This window comes from Carcharhinus amblyrhynchos, chromosome 27, assembly GCF_965287045.1.
Source record: "Carcharhinus amblyrhynchos chromosome 27, sCarAmb.v2.hapA, whole genome shotgun sequence".
Classification (NCBI taxonomy): Eukaryota; Metazoa; Chordata; class Chondrichthyes; order Carcharhiniformes; family Carcharhinidae; genus Carcharhinus; species Carcharhinus amblyrhynchos.
In genome coordinates, this window is record NC_137350.1 from 33,026,178 (window position 1) to 33,045,286 (window position 19,109).

The window sequence follows — 19,109 nt, forward strand, 5'->3', positions numbered from 1 at the left end:
AGAGTTGCAGAACAAAGAGATCTAGGGGTACATGTTCATAGGTCCTTGAAAGTGGGGTCACAGATGGACTGATTGGTGAAGAAGGCATTCGGCATGCTTGGTTTCATCGGTCAGAACATTGAATACAGGAGTTGGGACGTTTTGTTGAAGTTGTACAAGACATTGGTAAGGCCACATTTGGAATACTGTGTGCAATTCTGGTCACCCTATTATCGAAAGGATTTTATTAAACTAGAAAGAGTGCAGAAAAGATTTACTGGGATGCTACCGGGCCTTGATGGACTGAGTTATAAGGAGAGGCTGGATAGACTGGGACTTTTTTCTCTGGAGTGTAGGAGGCTGAGGGATGACCTTATAGAGGTCTGTAAAATAATGAGGGGGCACAGATCAGCCAGATATTCAATATCTTTTTCCAGAGGCAGGAGAGTCTAAAACTAGAGGGCGTAGGTTTAAGATGAGAGGGAAGAGGTACAAAAGTGTCCAGAGGGGCAATTTTTTGACAGTGTGGTGGGTGTCTGGAACAAGCTGCCAGAGGTAGTAGTAGAAATGAGTACAATTTTGTCTTTTAAAAAGCATTTAGATAGTTACATGGGTACGATGGGTATAGAGGGATATGGCCAAATGCGGGCAATTGGGATTAGCTTAGGGGTTTTAAAAAAGAAAGGGCAGCATGGACAAGTTGGGCCGAAAGGTCTATTTCCATGCTGTAAATCTATGACTGAGGCCCTTCGACCCATCAAATCCACACATGAAGTCCCATCTGCCAGCATTTGACCATAGCCAAGTGCTCATCCAGGCACGTTTCAAAAGATGTGAGGCAAATTGCCTCCCCCACCCTCCCAGGTAGTGCATTCCGGTCTGTGACCACCCTCTGAGTAAACAAGTTTTTCCCCTCATCCCCTTAAACCTCCTGCCCTTCACCTTGAACCTATCTTCTTCATGACTGACCCTTCAACTAAGGAAAATTCCTGCTCTTTATCCACTCTATCCATGTCTCGCAATCTTTTACACCTTGACCAGGTCACCCCTCAGTCTTCGCTGCTCCAATGAAAACAACCAAGCTTATCCTATCTTTCTTTCTTAACTTAAATGTTCCATTCTAGGCAGCACCCTGGTGAATCCCCTCTGCACCCCCTCCAGTGCCTCTTTGTTGTAGTCTTTTGCAAAAATGTTATTAATATGCAGCAAGACCTTCCATAGACTGTTGGACAGATAATGCAGGTAACATTGAGCCATACAAGTGTCAGATGACCTCCAACAAGAGAGAGTCTAATCATCTCTCTTTGATATTCAACAACATTGCTCTTACTGAATTCCCACCATCAACGTCCTGGGGATTACCATTGACAAGAAACTGAACTGAACCAACCATATGAATATTATCGATTAGGCCAGAGGCTATGAATCCTGAGGTGAGTAACTCACCTCCAGATTTTCCGAAGCCTGTCCACTTGACAAGTCAGGAGTGTGACGGAATACTCTCTGCTTGCCTGGATGAGTGCAGCTCCAACAGCACTTATGCTCAGCATCATCCAAGACCAAGCCTACTTAAACATTCCCTGCACTATGGACAATGATCAAAGCTGAGAATTCAACCTGGGTCCCTGGCACTGAGGCAGCAGTGCGAACCACTGTGCCACCGTGCCTCTGTGTTGTCCCTAGTGTGTGGGATGGCTGGCAGCAACTGTTCATCACCGGCCCAGTTCAGCTACTTTCAACAACATCTTGGAAGTGAGGAGAAAACGTTTTTTTTTGAGAGTTCTGCAATCTGCTACCAGATGTGATACTGCAGTCTTGTTTACGTAGGTGCTCTAAAGTAATGGCAGTATTTGGTATTTGAAGCACCACTTGCTTCATTTACTTTGGTCTTTGGTTTCAGCTCCTGGGAGTATCATTGATGTGTCTGACTGGACATGACAGCCAAGGCACTGGGATTGACTTATGGACTGTGAGCACCTTCGATGAAAAGCAAACCAATAAGAAAGCACCTTGAGCCATGTCATTGTAAGAGAGGAGGAGCACGATCTGTGTAAAAGCTGGTTAGGGAAGATTTGTCCAAGGAAGTGAGAGATGTTTTGTTTTGCATCTTGTTAACAATGAGCTGAAATATAAGTGACTCACTTTGTAGGATTTTAGCAGTTAATGTGCAGCATGCGCCTGTCTATTATAATCTGCAGCTGTTAATCTGATGTCAGCTACTCCCAGCAGATTTTATAATTGAAATCGCTTTCACTGCAGGGGTCAATAATTCCGCTGTGCTGAGGTCAGTGGTCTCGCTATAGGTCAGGAGCGATAGGAAACACTTTGCTGAGTGGTAGATTTGCAGGGAGAAGGGGTGGAATTATTGGGCTTTACTTTGCTGGAGATAAAGACAAAAAACCAAAAGAAGTAGAAGAAAATGGAAAGAATGCAAACAATTTGATATGAGGAAAATTAGATTGGAAAGATAAATCTCAGTATTCTGAAGTAATTTTTCTAATCATATATAATGCCAAAAGCCAAAGCTTTCTACATAAACATTTACTGGCTCAGTAATCTGGATATATTTGTCATTTCTTATTTCAGCATTGACACTTTATTCATTCATGGGATATGGACATTGCTGGCAAAGATTTTTCTCCTGCTTTGCCTTAATTTTTTTTTGTGGCCAACACCAACTCTGATCGAGAGTTTTTAGCAGCCTGTTTGCTTCCCTTAGCCCAGACACATTGAGGATATGCATGAATTTTTTTAACCCAATTCGATCAAATCAAGTCCAATTCAGAGTCTCAACAAGTTGAGACATTCCTGATCGAAGCTGACAAGACAGGATTCTCACCTCCTGTCTTGGGCTTGATCCATATGATCCAAGCTGATTGGAGCAGGCATTGCACCTTCTCCAAGGCTTGATTTCATTTGCATTTTAGCCAAAAGGTCGAGATGCCGCCTTTAAAAAGTGCTTCAAAATGAAGCTGAAATGTAACCTAATGACTTCAACCAAGTACAGCATGTCAATCCTACACTTGATCTTAGCCAAAAGGCCGAGAAGCGATATGAATGCTTTAAGAAACACTTTAACTTTCTTTCCCACCCTGCTGTGTTTTTTCTGGAGATGGACCTGTCTTGTACTCATCATGTCTGTGTATGTATGTATATTTGTGTGTTTATTATACATATCGCTTCTCGGCTTTTTGGCTAAGATCAAGCGTGGTATCGATGTGCTGCACTTGTTTGAAGTCATGAGGTTACACACTGAGGCTTCATTTGAAGCAATTTTTTAAAGTGGCATCTCGGGCTTTTGGCTGAGATGTAAATGAGATCAAGCCTTGGAAAAGGTGCAGTGACTGTTCCAATCAGCTTGGATGACACAGATCGAGCCCAAGACAGGAAATGAGAGGCCTGTTGTCAGCTTGGATCAGGAATGTCTCACTTGTTGGGATTTTGAATTGGAATTTGATTGGATATGTAAACAAAAAAAACTATTGTTTAACTTTCTTTCCCTCTCCACTGTGTTTTTCTGGGGGATGGACCTGTACTGCACTCAGCATCTGTCTGTGTATGTATGTATTTGGATCCTTGTTGTGTTGTCATATGTATAAGAAGTTTAATATGCACATTATTCATAAACCACTTTAACAGTACTGTAGTGCTATGAACTTCAGGCGCATTATACAGCTGTATCTTGTAGATACGAATATATATATTTCTTGTCAGGAGTTGTGACAGTTTATAATGTCTCCCAGGATTCACTGGTCTTTACAATGGCTTTGAGGTTTCTGTGCTATCAATTCTGTCCTGTTTTGTGGGCAAGGTGGAGTTTGCGAACATTGTGTCTGGCGCATTTCATGAATGTTTGTCAGAGTTGTCACAAAGCAAATCCTGGAGTATTGTACCAGGTCCACTGTTCTAGCTCCTACATGTTTGTGGGAGTCAGAAGGAAAGCAGCACTTCGGGAGTTTGTGGTCCACATAAACAGCATGGCACTTGAACAGTCTGGATGTTGCAGTTTGCTTGGAGTCTGTTTGTTCAGGGTAACTAATAGATGCGAGAGGACCTCCCCATTTTGGAATGAAACGTAGAGAAATATTTCAGACACTGAAAAAATGACAATAAGCTACTCTTTTTGTCTTGTGAATCACATATTTGTGTATTCAGATTGGAATGCAAACTACTGCTGTTATCACATTTTTATATTTGCTCTCAAATTGCTGACAAAATAAAACAGCCAGAAGAATTTTCAAATAAATATTTTGAATCACGTCATTAGCTTCTCTTCTTGATTATTTAATGATAGCTGTTTGCTAACTGCTGATTGGTCATTTTTGCTCATTTATTAGGTGAAATGATCTGTGTTTTTTATGATGACTAGTAATTGAGCTAGTTTTTCTGGTTAAGGCCTGAAGGTTCTCGTGCTCCACCAGGCCTGCCAAGTTGGAAGGCAAACCAGAAAGATACAGCAGCTATATGAAATTTTTAAAAATCTAGTTTCCCATTAAAGTGTCCTACAGAAAGTTAACAGTTATGATTGGCACTGCACAGTGCCTGGGGAGAGGACTGGGACCTACTGTGTACTGGCATTGTGTTTAACTGTTTGATATACCAAAAAAATTAGATCATTGTGCTTCATATATTGCCCCTCCCATACATGTGTCATTTCTTCACTGAAAGAGTCAGGCTTGGGAGGCAAGATCAGCACTTTGTAATGTTTTTGTCAACTGACAAATAAGATAGCCCAGATGAGACCTTGGAAACAGAAAGCCAGGATTACTCCTAAGCTTGTCTATTGCTGAGCTACATATTTTCTGTTTGTATGCAACAGCTGAATTTTTTTCAGAGATTTTCTTCCCCTCTCAATCTTGATCAAGGGTGGATGAGGTAATGGTACAAGTTTGCCGTTCACACGATAATGCCAATGCTCAATTACTGCTGTTTCGATGTCTGCGGGCGACTGATCCTTGTTTGAAATGGTCACTCAATTCCTTACTTCCCATTCTCAACTGTTGCCACTTTACACAGCAGTGAATAGAAAATAGAATCTCCGTGTTCGTTTCCACTCTCGTTAGTTAAATTTTGTTTTGCTCCTGGCACGTTCTAACACTAGCCCTCTGTTTTCTAGATGTTCTCGAACAACGATGAAGCTGTGATAAACAAGAAACTCCCAAAGGAACTGCTGCTCCGGTAAGAACAACACAAATCAAATGTCATTGAAGTTCTTTCTGTTCTCAGTGGAGACTATAGATTGGCAAATGTACAAATCTATAATGTTGAAATTCTACTAACATGCTTCCAAAAATTGGAAGCAAAACCTTCTAAAGTTTAAGCTGTGACTTAAAGCAAAAGCAATTATTATTCAATTTTTATGGCTAAAGTTGATTTGCTAGTCACAAATAGGCTGATGTTAGTACTGCAATGAAGTTACTGTGGAAATCCCCTAGTTGCCACACTCTGCTTATTTGGGTACACTGAGGGCAAATGTAGCATGGCCAATGCACCTAACCTGCGCGTCTTTCAGACTGTGGGAGGAAACCAGAGCACCCCGAGGAAACCCATGCAGACATGAAGCGAACGTGCAAACTCTGCACAGACAGTGACTCAAGCTGGGAATCAAACTGTGGCATTAAGACCGATGTGCTAACCACTGTGCTGCTCATAGGCGATAAGTGTGTAGTTTTTCACCTCAAACTGAACATATTGGCTTTTCTGTAATTCCCCAATTCTAGGAGGATGCATCTTAAAGTTAAATCTGCAAATTTGATATTTTTTAATGTTGTTGTAAACTATATTTGATGGGTGCTAGAAAGTTGGAGTGATTAAAATTAAAAAAAATCATCAGACAGCACATGATCTTCAAAAACCTCCACCTGTACACCTTGCTGCTGAGCACTGATAGTTTTGGGCAGGGGTGCAAGGGTCAATGGTAAAGTTACCGAAAGATACATTTGAAGCGACGGCATGCTTTGTGCCTTTTAAAATGTAATAATTTTGATATGAAAATCATACAGTAAAAAACAAGGGGTACAACTCTAAAGGATGTGCAGCGGCAGAGAGGTCTGAATGTTTGTGCATAGATCTTGAAGGTGATAGGACAAGTGGAGAGAGCAGTTAATACAGCACACTCGGATCACGGGCTTTATTAATGGGAGAAGAGAATAGAAGAGCAAAGGAAGTTGTGCTGAACTTGTATAGGACACTAGTTAAACATTAGTTGGAATTTTGTGTACAGTTCTGGGTACCACACTTTAGGAAGGATGTGAACACATTGGAGAGAGTGCAGAAAACAGAAATTGTTTCAGGGATGGGAAGTTTGTTATGAAGACAGATTGGAGAGCTTGGGATTGTTCCCCTTTAGAGGAGAAGGCTAAGAGGAGATTTGAAAGAGGTTTCAAATCATAGATTGGATGGGAGAAACTGTTCACGTTCGCAAAAGGATTGAGAACAGAGGGCACAAGTGACTTGCGAAAGAAACAAATATGATGTGAGAAAAAAGCATTTCACATGGTGAGTGGTTCAGGTCTGAAATGCACTGCTTGAAGTGTGGAGGAGGCAGGTTCAATTGAGGCATTCAAGGGCAAAGGTGGAAGGTTATGGGAAAAAGGCAGGAGAATGGCATCAAATCATAATGCTCATCCAGAGTTCAGAGAGCAGACATAACAGGCTGATTGTTGACCTCCTACACATCTGTAATTTATTCTTAACCAATGATGATTAGTTAAACAGCCTTCAGGCTTGTGCAGTTCCTCAGCAGGCCCATTTCCTGATGATGGTGCCTTCTGATGCTGCTCTTGATAAATTTCCAGTATGACTTGCTTGACTTTTACCTATGAATTGGCTAAAAATATTTCTCCCAGCGGCTCAACATATACCAGCGGCGGTGCCCAGCCCTGCCATTTTGAAATGTCACCAACAAGATTTGTCTTTGCATCAATAGGTTGCAATTTGTCTTTGTATGTTCATTATTAATGCTGCTGTGTGGTTGACCAAAGGACAGTGGGTTTCTCGGGTGTAGAGATATGTTATGTCTGAAACGCTATCCCATTCCCCTTTCTGGCAGTGAAGATGTACCTTTGGCCAAATACTGAACAAAACCTGACCATATAAAAATGGTAGAATCTCGCCTTTGGGATCTATGTTAAACGAAAATTCTTTTTATTTAAGATTCTTTTGCTTGGATGCCGAAACAATTGACATTAGCACTTTATTTCCTTTTTTGTAACTATTTTCATATCTAATATAATTTTAAAACTGATTAATTTTTGGTTATTTTTCCAACCTTTGGTGCAATATTCACAAGCTATTTCAGGGCACCTGCAGGTTCTTAGTACTTTGGATGAAATCTTCCCTGATTTGAGATCACTGAATATATGGCACTTCATTTGCTTTGCCAAACAAACCTGAAGACTCGCACAACGGATAATAATTTTGCTGGAGGTTGTCTGAATTGGAAGGTTCCAAGTCTGCTCCAATCTACAGAAGCAAAATCTGATTAGATTGACACTCTTGTGCAGTTTGCTGCATTGTTGGAGATGCAGTTCTTTGGATGGTATTTCAGGGTAAACTTGTCATTTCTAGTGGCTGCGATGGCATTAAAGATTCTATGGCACTTCTGAAAAAAGGCAGCAGGGAGTTGGTCTGACATTTCTCTGTCTTTAACCACAAGCAGATAACCAGAGGTGGCACAATGGTTAGCACTGCTGCCTCACAGCGCCAGGGACCCGCATTCGATTCTAGCCTCTGGTCACTGTGTGTGGAGTTTGCATATCTTCCCTGTGCCTGCGTGGGTTTCTTCCCACAGCCGAAAGATGTGCTGGTTAGGTTGATTGGCCATGCTAAATTGACTGTGGTGTCAGGGGGATTAGTAGGGTAAATATGTGGTTAAGAATAAATTACAGAAGTGCAGTGGGATGTGGGTGAGGTTGTGGTCAGTGCAGATTGAATGGACTGAAGGGCCTCCTGCACTATAGGAATTCTATGATTCCAGTCCTCGTTTTTGTTAGAAGCACTGACAATTTCTTGTGCATAAAATAACTACCAGATTTGACCAAATAGCAGTCCATTGTGAAGGGTTTTGATATACAGTAAGGTATTTATAGAATAGATTTCATTTTGGAAAAACATAACTTTGAAAGGCCTAAGGAGAGTGCAATTATAAAGGTGGCTTATTTTAGAAAACTGATGAGATGGGGGTTGCAATGTGATCGCGATCAGTGAAGTATGAGGAAATGAATAGCAAGGTGCGGCAATTTGTGGCTTTATTTCTAAAGTAAAAAAAAGCATGGAGAATGTTTATCTTGGGATTAGAAGTAATGTAAAACTTGTTTTTTTGTTCAGTGTACTGGGGGATTGCTAGGAAACTGGGAATTTAAAAAGCAGTTATCTAAATGTTTATGTAATTTACAGTATTTTGAAAAGCTTTCCTGGTGTTTTACTTTGGCAGCTGCCAAAAATAATTTGTGCAGGAAGCAGGATTGAACTAAACACCAAATGATTATTAAAATACTCAGAAAACAATATATTTTTTAGCACTTAATCTGTGGAAAAATACTAAAGTATTTATGTAATTTAAGACTATTGAAATGTGGGCAGCGTGGAATGTATATAGTGCAGGCATAATAGCTTTGATCACAAACATGCCACTTTATAAATAAGTTGGGGCATAAATGGTGGTGTAAGTGGAATCTTGTGTCGTAGTGTTGTAAGCTCATGATTCCCCCACTTTTAAATACTATTTACAGCTGTGCTGTCTATTAAATGCTGTAATCCCTAGACCTGGACTAATGATCTGGAGAGATGCATTCAAATCCCACCCCAGCAGCTGGACAATTTAAATTGTGTTAATTAAATAAATCTGGAATAAAAAGCTAACAATAATGCTGGCAACGTGACCACCAGATTGCCATATAAACAATCTGGTTTACTCATGCCCATTGGGGCAGGAAATCCGCCATCCTTATGCGATTTGGGTTGTGAGAGATTCCAGACCCACATCAATCCTGTCGATTCTTAACTGGCTTCTGAAATAGGTTATCAAGTTACTCAGCTGTGAAGAGGGTTGATCACCACCATCTTACCAAGAACAGTTAAGGATGAGCAGCATGTGCCACTGACGCCCACATCCATTGAATGAATGAATGAAACAAAATGCATATCTGAAGAATTAGGCATAAAAATAAGTAAACCCATAGTCCCAAACCATGCGAATATGTGAATTAGGTGTAAGGGTAGACCACTCGGCCCCTCAAGCTGATCTGCCACTCAATAAGATCATGGTTGATCTGATTTTAACTTAAACTCCACGTTCCTGCTACTTCTGGTAACCTTTCACCCGTTTGCTCATCAAGAATATATCTATCTCTGCCTGAAAAGTATTCAAAGACTCTGCGCACTGTCTTTTGAGAGAGAATTCCAAAGACACTCAACCCTCAGAGAACCAAAATTCCCCTCATCGGTCTTCGATTGATGACCCTGTTATTTTTAAACAGTGATATCTAATTCCAGATTCTCTCTCAGGCCTTTTCACGTCCACCCTGTCAAGATGCCTTAGGATCTTGTTTGTTACAGTCAAGTCAGATTTGCTCTTTTAAACTCGAGCAAAAGAGGCCTAGCTTGTCCAGCCCTTCTGTTCCACTAGTCTGGTAAACCTTCTCTGCACTGCTTCCAACACATTTTGTACCCTTAAGTAAGAAGACCAATACAGTACACAATACTCCAAATGTGGTCTCACAGATGGCCTGTATTGAAGCATACTTCCCTACTTGTATATTCAATTTTCCTTGCAATAAACACCATTCAATTATTTCATCTCCTACCACTCATGATATTTGTATGTGCTGTTAAAGTAATAAAGTTTGCTGATTTAGTATGATGAATACAAGGGTAGCTGGCAGTAATCTAAGTATTCTGAAACAACTAAATAGATGGGTAATGGAGAGGGTGTAGGATTTTATTGTAGATAAATCCAAAATGATCAATGTTTGGTGCAGGAAACCTGAACTTCAAATTGAATTACGTGGAAACTTTCAGCACTGGAAATCCGTTCATCCCATCAGATCTTTGGAAGTGTTTCTGCTTTGTCTGAACTGCTTCCAACCACACGTCATCTTGCATTATTGCATGTATCCTTTCTCCATCTTTCATGTATAGCTTCTCAAAGCATTCCAAGCTATTGTCCTCACCTATTCCTTGAGGTTGTAAGTTATACATTTTGCATGTGGTGAGGAACATGCAGCATTTAAAGTGGAATCGGATAGTGATTTTATTTTTTGACCAAGTCATGCGTTACGTTATGGCACAGGAGGAGGGCATGCAGCCCATCGTGTCTATATCAGCTTCCCAAATCAGCATTATGACTTGGTGCGGTTTCCCTGCCTTTTCCCTCCGTAGCCTTGAACATTGTTTCTCTTCAAATAATCATCTAATGCCCTCTTAAACACCTGAATTTAACCTGCTTTCACTACACTTCCAGATAATGCATTCCAGACCCAAACCACTTCATCTGAGAGTTTTTTTATCACATCATGTTTGCTTTTTTTTCTGCGAATCACTTTAAATCTATGCCCTCTGTTCTCATTATTTTTATAAACAGGAACAGTTTTGGTGGCACAGTGATTAGCACTACTGCCTCACAGTGCCAGGAATCTGGGTTCAAGTCTGGCCTTTGTGGAGTTTGTACGTTCTCCCTGTGTCCACGTGGGTTTCCTCTAGGTGCTCTGGTTTCCTCCCACAAACCAAAGAATGTGCAGGTTAGGTTGATTGGCCATACTCAGTTGCCCCTTAGTGTCGGAGGGATTAGCAGGGTAAATATGTGGACTGATGGAGAAAAGGCCTGGGTGTGATTGGTGCGGGCTTGATGGGCTGAATGGCCATTTTCTGCACTAAACATTCTATGATTCTATCTACTCTGTCTAACCTCTTCATGATTTTGAGCTCTGTCACACCACCTCTTAGTCTTCTCTCCAAGCAGAAGAGCCCCAACCTCTTCAATCTATCCTTTAACATGGAGCATACTTGTAAAACTTTTCTGAATTCTCTCCATTGCGTTCACATCCTTCCTATAGTGTGGCACCCACATCTGTCTATAATACTCTAGCTGAGGTCTAACTAGCATTTTGTATAATTTCAGCATAACTTCCTTGCTCTTGCAATCTGTGCCCTTTTTATAAAAGTTAGGATACTGCATGCTTTATTAAGTGCTCTCTCTCCACCTGTTTTACGATCTTCAATGATCAATGCACATATGCATCCAGGTTCTTTTGCTCTTCATTTGATGAGAATTGTACTCACATTAAAAGCAACATACCGTGGATATAGCAATCTGAAATAAAATCAGTAAATGCTGGAAAAACTCAGCAGGTCTGGCAGCATCTGCGAAGAGAGAAACAGAATTAACCTGAGTCTGAATGACTTCTCCTTAGAGCTGAATTGCTTAATATTGTCTTCATGTTCTTCATACCAAAATAAACCACCTTGCACTTCTTAAAGTTTAAAGTTTATTTATTAGCAAACAAGTAGGCTTACATTAACACTGCAGTGAAGCTGCTGTGAAAATCCCCCAATTGCCACACTCCGGCGCCTGTTTGGATATACTGAGGGAGTATTTAGCATGGCCAAAGCACCTAACCAGCACATCTTTTGGACTGTTGGAGGAAACTCACTCAGACATGGGGAGAACATGCAGACTCTGCACAGGCAGTGACCCAAGCCAGGAATCGAACCAAGGTCCCTAGCGCAGTGAGGCAGCAGTGCTAACCACTGTGCTGCCCCTCTGCATTGAACTTTATCTGCCCACTTTACCAACTTGCCTATGTTTTAAAGTTCCACATTCTTCTTCCAAATTCTGTCATCTATAATCTTTGAAATTGTCCCCTGCATGCCAAAATCTGGGTCATTAATATATTAAAAAGTCTGACAACACCAGGTTTTAGTCCAACCGATTTATTTGATAATACTCGAGCTTTCGAGGGGACTGCCTCTTCGTCAGGTGAATGGAGAGTTCAGAACTCTCCATTCACCTGACAAAGAGGCAGTCCCCTCGAAAGCTTGTGAGTATTATCACATAAATCGGTTGGACTAAAACCTGGTGTTGTCAGACTTTTTACTGTGTTTACGCTAGTCCAACGCCGGCATTCCCACATCATCATTAATATATATCAGGAAAAGCAAGAGTCCTAATACCAGTCCCTGAGGAACTCCAATACAAACCTTCCTCCAGCCCAAAACATAGCTGTTGAGCATTAGCTTAGGCAATTTTGTATCCACTTTGCTATTGTCCCTTTCACTGCATGAGTTATAAGTTTTCTATGGGGTCTGTCGTGTGGCACTGTATTAAATGCCTTTTGAAAATCTTTGTACATCACATCAACACCATTACCTCAAAGACCCTTTCTGCTATCTCATCAAGTTAGTTGAACATTAATTTCCCCTTTTGAAGTTGATGCTGGCTCTTCCTAATCAACCTACATTTTATGTAGATTTTATTTGAATGTATAATCTATACTGATCCTTCAGAACCTTACTGAGGGAAAGCTACATTTTTTAGAAATAGACGAGACTTTGAAAAGGCAGACAAAGAAAAAATGGTTCAGGTGAGCATTAACGATTGAGGTTAGCAAGAAGTTCTCTTGCTATCCCGACCAACATTCCTCCCTCTAACAGCATTATGCAATCATAGATTAACCAACTAGTAATCATATTTCTGTTTGTAAATCTTGCTGTGTGCAAATTAACTGCTAGCAGTAGTGACTGAATTCTGGAAGTAATTAATTATATGTGAAGTGCTTTGGGGCCTTGTGACAGATGGGATAAGGTGATAAATGTATGTTCATTTTCTCTTGACTATAAATAGACTATAAATGGATCTTTAGTTACATCACAGAAGAACATTTTGTGCTATTTGGGCATCTATTTTTAAAAAAAGAATTGTGCTGCAGGAGATTCAGATGAGAATTGGGGCTGTGAGCTATGAGAAGATTCAAGTGAACTTGCTGTTTCATAGAGAAATGTATCAATCCTATTATGGCAAGCTTTAAAATGCTGAGAGGAATAAATAATGTAGGCAAACTTGAATGTGGAACTTGTGATGAAAACAATTTCCCCCAAAAAACTCTGGATATATCTGAAAGGAGTCCAGCAAAGCAATTAACATTGCAAATCCAAATTAATGACTTGGATCAAAGGGCTGAAACTAATTTCACCAAATTTGCTGCCATTGCAAAGATGGGTGGGAAAGCAAGTTGTGAGGAGAACACGGTCCATTAAAGAATCAGAATAGGTTAAGTGAATCAATGGTTCTGAGTGGGTGAAAATTTGGCTAATGGAGTATCTGGGAAAATGTGAGATTATGATGTTGTTAGGAAGGTTAGAACAGCAAAATATTTATTTTAGTAGAGAGAGAGAGACAGGAGAATGATGTGGTACAAAGGCATCCAAGTGTCCTTGTACATGAAACAAAATTAGTGTGCAGAGATATCAAAAAATTGGGAAAGAAATTTCCAAACCCCCAACCGCTACCATCTAGAAGAACAAGAGCACCTGATATTTGATTTATTATTGTCGCATGTATTAACATACAGTGAAAAGTATTGTTTCTTGAGCATTATACAGATAGTATACCACTCATAGAGAAGAAAAGGAGAGAATGCAGAACATAGTGTTAACAGTCATAGCTAGGGTGTAGAGAAAGATCAACTTAATGCAAGGTAGGTCCATTCAGAAGTCTGATGGCAGCAGGGAAGAAGCTGTTCTTGAGTTGCTTAGTACGTGTCCTCAGACTTTTGTATCTTTTTCCCTGATGGAAGAAGGTGGAAGAGAGAATGCCCAGGATGCTCCTGGTGTCTCCAGAAATTGAAGATTGAACTCCAGGGGTGCTCTCAGCAGTATCTGAGAGAGAATGCACTGAGGCATTAAACATCAGTTTGTTTTTTTTTTGAATGCTTAGACTTACTGATTACAAAAAGACTACTGGAGATGGGTAAAAGAGTTGATTTGAAATTGAGAAGAATTTAAATGGAAAATAAAATCTGTTCACTTTTCAATTGTCTTGAAAAGCTGGTGCACTGAGAGGATGCACATGTTGATAGTCCAGTGGTGAAGGCAGGGCAGTGACATTCAGGAGGTCATGTTTTGAAGTCTCCAAGAATACATCCAAACAGAGGTAAGCCTATGCAGGAAGATAATGAGGGCCAGGTCTGGAACTCTACCTTGTACAGTGCCAAGCTAATACCTTGTTTTTTTTTATTGTGTGTCCTAGTAACTGTTACAGCCACTGGCAAACATTTGCTGCTTCTGCGATTCAAAGTATTTGAAAAGGCATGTTGAGCTGATGACACAGGGAGCAAATATGTAGGCTTGCCTGGGAGAGGTTTGCTGATGACTTGCATTTGTATGTTTTTTAAAAAAAACACCCCTTTGTGTTTGAGAGATCCAATAAAAAAATTTCAAAATATTGATGAGGTGACCAAAAGCTTGGTCTGTTGGTTTTTGAAGAACCTTAAAAGGCCATGGATGGCAAGGTGGCACAGTGGTTAGCACTGCTGTCTCTTAGAGCCAGGGACCTAGGTTCAATTCCAGCCATGGGTCACTGTCTTTATGGAGTCTGCACGTTGTTCCCATGTCTGCGTGGGTTTCTTCCAGTTTCCTCCCACAGTCCAAAAATGGACAGGTTAGGTTAATTGGCCATGGTAAATTGATCCTTAGCATTAGACGGATTTGCGGGGTAATTATGTGGATTTACAGGAATAGGGCCTGGGTGGGCTTGTTGTCAGTTTGGGCTTGTTGTCAGTTTGGGCTTGTTGTCAGTTTGGGCTTGTTGTCAGTTTGGGCTTGTTGTCAGTTTGGGCTTGTTGTCAGTTTGGGCTTGTTGTCAGTTTGGGCTTGTTGTCAGTTTGGGCTTGTTGTCAGTTTGGGCTTGTTGTCAGTTTGGGCTTGTTGTCAGTTTGGGCTTGTTGTCAGTTTGGGCTTGTTGAGCTGAATGGCCTCCTTCATTATAGGGATCTTATAAGAGGAACATTGAGAGGCTGCAAGGCTAAAGGGGTAATTTCAGATCATGCCGCTCAGGCGGTTGAAGGCACAGCAATAAGGAGATGGCATTCACTCCCAGAAATGGGGTTTCAATGCGAGGAACTGCTGTAGGATTGGTGTAGGTTACAGCCAAAGAAAAGGGAAAATGAAAAGTCACAGCCATGAAAAGATTTAAGCATGAGGAGACATCAAGGAACTAACAGATGAGGAATAATTAGTGAGCCCGTTCCTAATTGCCCTTGCACTGCATGCTTGCTGGGCCATTTCTGGGAACCGTTAAGCATCAACAGCATTCATAAGGTCCATAGAAAGTCTACAGTGCAGAAGGAGGCCATTCAGCCCATTGAGTCTGCACCGACTACAATCCAACCAGTCCCTACTCCCATAACCCCACATTACCTTTGCTAGTCCCCCTGACACCAAGGGACAATTTATCACGGCCAATCCACTTAACTCTCACATCTTTGGGCTGTGGGAGGAAACTAGAGCACTAGGAGGAAACCCACACAGACACTTGTGCAAACTCCACAAACACACAGACCTGAGGCCGGAATCAAACGTGGGTCCCTGGTGCTGAGAGGCAGCAATGCTCACCACTGTGCCACCATGCCACCCATATTGATCTGGATCTGGAGTTGCATGTAGGCCAGACCAGGTAAAGACGGCAGGTTTCCTTCCCTAAAGGGCATTAATGGAACCAGAAGCGTTTTTACGACATTGATAGTTGCCATTGTCACACTTGCTGAGACTAGCTTTCAATTCCAGATTATATTAACTGAATTTAAATTATACCAGCTTTGCCCAGAACATTAGCCTGAGCCTCTGGATTACCTGTCCAGTGCCATTACCATGATGCTAACACCTCCTTATTGAGAGATAGGACACTGGCACCAGAGCTTTGATTGATCTTGGGTTTTGAGGGTTTATTCAATTTTTTTCTGCTGTTTCTCTGGTATCTGCCTCACTTTTGTCCAAGGAAGATTTGTGCTCAGATTGTTGATAAAATACTTTAAACATTAATTTAAGAAATGTAATTACAGCTTGGGTTAAGAGCTCAGGCCTGAACTCACTCATTGTTTAACAGCCTGTCTAGTGAAACAACTGAAGTAGTTCTTGTGCAAAAATTGTTTTTCCCCCAGCCATCATAAGAACATAAGAAATAGGAGCAGGAGTAGGCCATCCAGCCCTTCGAGCCTGCCCCGCCATTCAATAAGATCATGGTTGATCTGTCGCTGCTCAGTTCCACTTTCCCGCTTTCTCCCCATAACCCTTAATCCTCTCTCTTATCATCCACCCGCTCTTGTTCATATTTTGTGTCAACTCACCAGATGCTAGTATTCCCTGTCCCAGTCAATGATGTTTACACTTGTAATGAGTTATAATGAGTTGGGAGTAGTTGTAGAGGTGAAATTTCAAATATTATCTTTTCCTTATGAGATACTGGTGTCTGGTTTAAAAAAAAATCACATGAGGACATATGACTTGGTCCATATTTAAAAGGAGTAAGAACCACAACTGAAATTCTTCTTTTAAATAAAACCTATATAAGGAAAGTTAGGGAGATGTGTGTAGAACGTTAAGAGGAGCATTTTCTGTTCAAAGTACTCAATGCATCTCTTAATGTGTCTCACTTTTATTCAAGTTTTGAACAGTACTGATGACCTGAACACCTGTACCTTTGTGTTAACGATGATGGCAGAGCCTTTGGGTCATCTCAACCTAATTTTTGGAATTCCATACTGAAGCTGTGCACACTTTCTTTTTCTTTCTTTCTCTCTCTCTCTCTCCCCTTTTTAAAAGCTTCCTTCATTGCCATCTCTTCAATGGAGCTGTTGATCACCTTTTTATAAATTTCTATTCAAAGGTTTTGCCACCTTTTCTTTTTTAAAAAGTAGTTTGTTATTCCACCGTGTAAATTTGTGGGCCTGATAGCATTTTTAAAATAGTCTGTTTCAAAACTTCCTTGAATATTTTGCTTGAAGCAGAATTCCAGTTTAAATTGAAGCAGTGTTTTGTTTTGTTCCTGTTGAAGGCAGGAACTGATTTGGACTGAGCCTCATTTCCAAAAATAAATCGTTCCCAGAACTGCTGCGATTTTATTATTCCCCTTTTGGACATCTTTCGCCATGTTAAATTTCTTGTGAATTCTTATTCCAAGGTTGAACGTATTCCATATTCCTTACTGCTGTTAGGTGCAGACCTTGCCAGCTCTTGCCTGCATTCCTGTGATGGAACCTTTTGCTGTCTTAATATTTTAGTGTACCAAGTCAGGCAATAGTACTTTTCATCCATTTTGGGGAATCCAAAACACAAGGACTGTTTCTAAAATTGAAAAAGTTTGTTGACAAAATGATTGGACATCTGAAATCCCTTAAGCAATTTGGATCAGCAGAGAAGGGCAAAGTCTGCTGACCCTTACTGTAGTGATATTTCAGGTAATGTAATCTGATTAGTTCAGGGATTCCAGCTATTAGAAATAAGCATCAAGGTGATCCCATTGTGAGGTCTTTCTGATTCCTTGCTGATCAGAGCAACGTTCTTGAATTGAAATGCACTGGTCACAAAATTGTTGAGTTAATTGCGATTCATGCCGGCATGATTTTTGTCAGAAAATGCCAACAAATGGATGCTGACAAAGCCTTGGAGTTCTCCCATCAAATTTAGATTTAATTGGGCTGTGGTTGGCGTGAGCTTGGTGGTTATAGCATCTGCTGTTCAGACTTTTGTGTATGCAAGGAGATGCAAGAAACTTCAGAGTTGCTCTCTGAATCAGCACTACTGCTTAAAAGTTGCTTTTAATGCATTGAAGAATTGGTTGTAGTCATTCATTAATTCCATTTGATAGTTTATATATCATTGCACTGAACTCTGCTGCCATGACTCCTGATATGAAATCAATGTTTTCTGATTGACCGATTACTTGGCTTGATGATCCAGTTCATTTAAGTTTCCAGATGTTGATTAAACGTGAACCAGCATTTTTTAAAATACAAATTAATGATCTATGCATCATGCTAAGAAAATTCACCACAACGTTTCTTTAACCTTTTCTTCAATTTTTCGTAATAATTAGCCGTACGAATTCGCACATTCTCCTTGTGTCTGGTTGTGTTTCTTCCGGGTGCTCTGATTTCCTCCCACAATCTGAAAGACCTACTGGTTAGATGCATTGGCCGTGCTAAATTCGCCCTCCGTGTACCCGAACAGATGCCGGAGTGTGGCTACCAGGGGGTTTTCACAGTAACTTCATAGCAGTGTTAACGTAAGCTTACTTGTGATGTGCATAAATAAATAAGACTTGGTAGAAACATTCAGAGCCATGAGGGTAGAGCAGATGGATTGATGCTTCTCCCATTGGTGGAAGAGTCAAAAATCAGAGTTGATTGGCAAAAAAAACCAAGGTGGTATGAGGAAAAATATTTTTACATAATGATTGGTCACAGTCTCAGTGCATTGCCTAAAAGGGTAGTGGCAGCAGATTCAGTTGTGGCCACCTTAATGGCAATGGGACAAGCACCTGAAAGGCATGTTATCAGAACTAGAGGGAAAGGGCACAGAAGTGAAATTAGCAAAATGGTTCTTGAAGGGAGTTGGCATAGACTCCCAGGAGTCAAATGACCTCCTTCCGTGCTGTAGCCATTCCATGTTCTTGTGATTGATCCAACAGAATAAAAGGAAATACATCCATTCATGTCATATCAGTGCTTAAAAATATCTTGGCACTACTTATACAGGAGAGCTCCCTGCTTCCCTTCAAAGGATTGAAAGTTAAAGGCCTTTCTTTTTTTCACTAGCATGGTTCCAGTTGTTCTGTGCAAATGGGATTGTCACTGCATCACATCAGAAAGCAGCATGTCAGATATTCTTTGGATGTACCATCTGCCGCCTTCAGTGGTTGTAAGGAATGCCATTACATTACTTGAAGACTCAGTAGGGGAACTCCTGGATGTCCTGGCCAGTATTTATCCCTCAGTCAGTACTATTAAAACAGATTATCTAATTATTTGCCTTTCTGTGGGAGCATACTCCATGCAAATAGGCTGTTAAGTTTTCCCCATGTTCCCAAAGGCGATTACTCTTCAAATACCTTTTTTTGACTATAAAAACACTTTGCA

General features: G+C 40.7%; 1 protein-coding gene and 1 non-coding gene across 3 annotated transcripts in view; one reads left to right on the forward strand and one right to left on the reverse strand.

Annotated features, from left to right (window-relative positions):
• LOC145358994 (F-box/LRR-repeat protein 20) overlaps positions 1 to 19,109 on the forward strand; it is a 133,451-nt gene that overhangs the window by 47,280 nt on the left and 67,062 nt on the right. For both annotated transcript variants that reach the window (XM_080213352.1, XM_080213351.1), the window contains one exon: positions 5,096 to 5,157. In XM_080213352.1, the coding sequence (XP_080069478.1) occupies positions 5,096 to 5,157 (62 nt within the window). The remainder of the gene's footprint in view (positions 1 to 5,095; positions 5,158 to 19,109) is intronic.
• Positions 2,840 to 3,032, reverse strand: LOC145359362 (U2 spliceosomal RNA). Its single transcript, XR_013889573.1, has one exon. It is a non-coding gene; the product is annotated as a U2 spliceosomal RNA (small nuclear RNA).